This window comes from Perognathus longimembris, chromosome 3 (assembly GCF_023159225.1).
Source record: "Perognathus longimembris pacificus isolate PPM17 chromosome 3, ASM2315922v1, whole genome shotgun sequence".
Classification (NCBI taxonomy): Eukaryota; Metazoa; Chordata; class Mammalia; order Rodentia; family Heteromyidae; genus Perognathus; species Perognathus longimembris.
This window is the reverse complement of record NC_063163.1, coordinates 66,850,885-66,854,718: the sequence shown is the minus strand read 5'-3', so window position 1 is coordinate 66,854,718 and position 3,834 is coordinate 66,850,885. Positions and strand designations below refer to the sequence as shown.

The 3,834-nt window shown below is 69.6% G+C and overlaps 1 protein-coding gene across 1 annotated transcript; it reads right to left on the bottom strand.

Annotated features, from left to right (window-relative positions):
- Nucleotides 1-600: 600 nt before the first annotated feature.
- Nucleotides 601-3,551, bottom strand: Tincr (TINCR ubiquitin domain containing). The gene is made up of 4 exons (XM_048341909.1): nt 3,300-3,551; nt 1,623-1,795; nt 1,320-1,497; nt 601-994 (listed from the first exon to the last, which is right to left on the bottom strand). The coding sequence occupies exons 1-4, from the start codon at nt 3,549-3,551 to the stop codon at nt 971-973; spliced, it is 627 nt and encodes a 208-aa protein (XP_048197866.1). The 3' UTR covers nt 601-970.
- Between the last annotated feature and the right edge of the window lie 283 nt (nt 3,552-3,834).

The window sequence follows — 3,834 nt, the reverse complement described above, 5'->3', positions numbered from 1 at the left end:
GCTGAGAGGGGAGCAACGTGAGTTCTGAGAGCAAAGCAGATTCTTACCAGGGGCCACGCAGGCCCTGTGCCCCAGCAGCTGAGTGAATCAACTGGGGTGTGAGGTGCCCGCAGACCCCCAGGGCTCCCTGGACCGGTTGCAGCCGGCTGGAGGTGTTCCGGTCTCCCCAGGCCTGGGCCAGGCAGAATTGGGGCTGCCAGGTCTCACCCAAAACTTCTCACAGTCCAGACTGGCTCTCCGGTGGGTCGGGTGCTGGGGGGAGGGTGTATGTGTGTGTGTGTGTGTGGAGGGGAGCGGTGGTGTCCCTTCGCTTCCCAGCCTTGTTGGGTGACTGGAAGAAGGGCAAAAGAGGGAGGCCAAGTCACAGAGCGGGCACTTAATTTTGTTCTGCAAACAATTTGTGTTTTATTCAGCACACAGTCAAGACACCACACACACACACAACCGCGCCCTCAGCCAGTCCCAAACCCTCTAACCTTGGCGCAGGCTGGGGAGGCAGGGACGCCCGGATCTCCCCAGATCTACGGATCAGGCCTGGGGGAGCAGAGACGCCCGGATCCCCCCGGAACCTCCGGATCTGAGGATCGGGGCTGGGGGAGCAGGGACGGCCAGAGTCCAGAGTGAAATGGAAGCTCTCTTTGGAGGATCAGGGAAACGTGAATGCAAGGGACAGTGAAAGGAGGGCTTTGAAGGATGAATAGGAGTTTGCTAAACCAAACAGGTAGGGCGGGAATGGCGTGTCTGTGGCTGGGAGTCAGGGGGGCGCTGGCTGGACAGGGAGCGGGGTGTGGTATCCCTGGCCCAGCTCCGAGGCCACCACTCCAAGCCGGGGACGGTTTCCCTGGGCTGCTCTGGCTCCGGGTCGCCGGCCCTGCGCCTCACTGCGGCTCCTGGAGCGGCCGTGGACCCTCGGGCCGAGGCCTGGGCCTCCCGATCTGAGCACCCAGCCGCTGGAAGCCGCTTCTGGCGGTCACGGGCGCCTCTGGCTGGGAGCCTTGGAGGAGAGGAAAAAGATGGGAGAGAGCAGGGGGAGGGGGAAGAAGTGGGGGAGATGGGTGGGGGCGCCCTGGGCTCTGCCCCCCCCACTCAGGTTCAGGTTTCTAGTGATTATTTGAAAACATGCTGGGGGGGGGAATGTTTAAGTGGTAGGTTATTTGCATGTGATTTGCATACGGCTTGTGAAATGTTGGAAGCCGCCGGCCTCCCTTCCTCCACAAGTCTTGGGGACCCTGCAGTGGAGGGGGACACCTTAAACCCCCTGGCTTGGCTCCATCCCATCGGGGGTCAGACAACCCCAACCCCCTTGGGCCTCAGTTTACCCATTGCAGAAGCGGGAGTTGGGAGCCGCATGAAGGGGAGCCCCAGCGAGCGGGCTCGGGGATCTCGGTGCACCCAGGACACGGGTGGGGATGGTAGTGAGCTGCGGGGGTGTCGGGGGCCGGGGGTCCCTCCGTCTGTCCGTCCTTCCGCGTCTCCTCGGGTTGGGGCTGGAGAGACCTGTGCGGGCAGGCGCCTGGGGTGAGCGGCACCGGGGCGGCCCGGGCCCCGCGGGGTCCCGGCCCGGCGGGCGGCCTGGGGACGGCGGCCAGGCCCGTGGGAGGCCGGGGCGGAGCGTCCGTCACCTGGCGCCGCCCGGGGTCGCCGCCGAGGTCCCGCGGCGGCTGGGGACCCCCGGGCCCGGAGTCGCACGGAGCGGCCGGAAGACTCTCGGCTCCTCCCCGGGGTCCTGGGTCCGAGTCCGAGCTGCCGTCTCCGTCAGGGGCGGGCGCGGGCTGGTCCTCTGGGGGCCTGGGCCCTGGCCCAGGACCGGGGGGAAGAGAGCTGTTCAGGCCGGGCCGGGCACCGCGGCTGCCCCGGCAGCCCCGTGCCGCTGGCGGGCGGCGGGCGCCCCTGGCGGCCGGCCTGGGCACTGCAGGCACCGCGCGCCGAAGCCCGCCGCCAGCCAAGGGGAGGAGGCGGGGCCGAGCGCAGGGAGGGGAAGCCGGCTTGCCGGGGGTCACACAGCAGGGTCACCCTTCCCTCAGTCCAGCAAGGCCGGTCCCCGCTCCGCTCTGCGCCTCCGTGCCCCCCGATCTCAAAGGCCCTGGCTGTCAGGTACTGGCGTGGCTTCCCTAGAATAAGAGCGGGGCTCCCGGGAGGCCAGGCCCCCGCCCGGCCCCGCCCCCATCCAGGCCCCGCCCCCAGCTAGGGCCCATCTCCAGCCCGGCCCCGCCCCCAGCCAGGTCATTCCTGCAGCTAGGGCCCACCCCGAGCCAGGCCACTCCTCCAGCCCAGCCCCGCCCCCATCTTGGGCCCACCCCGAGCCAAACCCCGCCCCCGGCCAGGGCCCACATGAGCCAAGACACTACTCCAGGCAGGCCCCGCCCCTGCCCGGCCCCCAGCTAGGGCCCTTCTCAGGCCGGCCCCGCCCCCAGACAGGCTCCTCCTCCAGCCAGGGCCCACCCTGAGCCAGGCGCCTCCTCCAGCCCGGTCCCGCCCCCAACAAGGCCCCGCCCCCAGCCAGGCCACTCCTCCAGCCCCACCCCCAGCCAGGGCCCACCCTGAGCCAGGACCCTCCTCCAACTAGGGCCCACCCCGAGCCAGGCCCCTCCTCCAGCCCGGGCCCACCCCGAGCCAGGCCCCGCCCCCAGACAGGCCCCTCCTCCAGCCCGGCCTCGCCCCCCATCCGGGGCCCTCCTCCAGCCCGGCCCCGCCCCGAGCCAGGGCCCACCCCAGCCAGGCCTTGCCTCCTGCCCAGCCCGGCCCGGCCCCGCCCACAACCAGGCCCCGCCCCCAGCATCATCCGGCCCAGCCCCCAGCATCATACGGCCCCAGGCCTCGGCTCTGTCCCCCCAGCCAGGTTCAGAGCAAGGGGGTTGCCAGGAGGGAAGGACAGACATGGGAGACCAGTAACAGGCACAAGAGACACACAGGAAACAGACACAGAACACAGGAAACAGATTCACAGGAAACAAGAAACAGACACAGGAAAAAGACAAAACACGCAGGAAACAGGAAACAGACACAGAAATAAGAGGAATCAGGAAACAGGAAATGGACACCGGAAACAGGAACCGAGAAACAAGGAACAGACAGTTAACAGGAAAGACTCAGGAAGCAGACACGGGAAACGAACACAGGAAACACGCCGGAAACAGGAAACAAATGCAGAGAACAGACACAGAAAAGCGACATGGGAGACAGATGCCGGGGCCGGGAGAGGGCAGAGGCGACGCAGCTCGGGAAGCCCTGGGGAAGCCCTCCGCCCCGGTCCCCAGGGTCCCCCTCCCTCCCCCCATCCCCCCTGCCCCCGCGCGCACCGGGCCTCGCGCCAGCAGCAGCACCGCGCCGTCCGGCAGGCGGGCGTCGCGCAGCGTCTGGTGGTCGCGCAGCGCATGCGCGTTGTAGTAGAAGGTCCGCCCCCAGGATCCGACCCCGCGCCGCACCAGGCGCGCGCGCACGTCGCTCACGGTGTCCCCGGGCCGCACGGCCAGCGGCAGCAGCAGCGCCTCGTCCGCCAGGTGCACCGCGATGCGCAGGCGCCGCCAGCGCCAGCGCCGCAGCCCATCCATGGCGCCCGCCGGGCCCGGCCCCGGCCCCGGCCCCGGCCTCCGTCCCGGCCGGGCCCAGGCGCACCCGCCAGACCGGCCGAGCCGCTGCCTCCGCGCGCCCCGCCCCACGCAGGCGGCAGCGATAACCCAGATCTTGTGCAAATGCCCTGGGGTCACAGCTGGGCGGGCGGGGACCCGAGACCCGGGCCTGAAGGAGGAGGAACTGGAAGCCGGGGCAAGGGAGGCCGGGGCAGCCGCACCAGAGGGGACCCCGTGGGGCCTTGGAAGGCCCCGAGCAAAGCAT

Coding starts and splice junctions, on each gene's coding strand:
- Tincr (XM_048341909.1), bottom strand. CDS start 3,551: ATGGATGGGCTGCGGCGCTGGCGCTGGCGGCGCCTGCGCATCGCGGTG. Junction 1,498..1,622: donor GCGACCCCGGGCGGCGCCAG/GTGACGGACGCT, acceptor CTGCCCGCACAG/GTCTCTCCAGCCCCAACCCG. Junction 995..1,319: donor AACTCCCGCTTCTGCAATGG/GTAAACTGAGGC, acceptor CTCTCCTCCAAG/GCTCCCAGCCAGAGGCGCCC.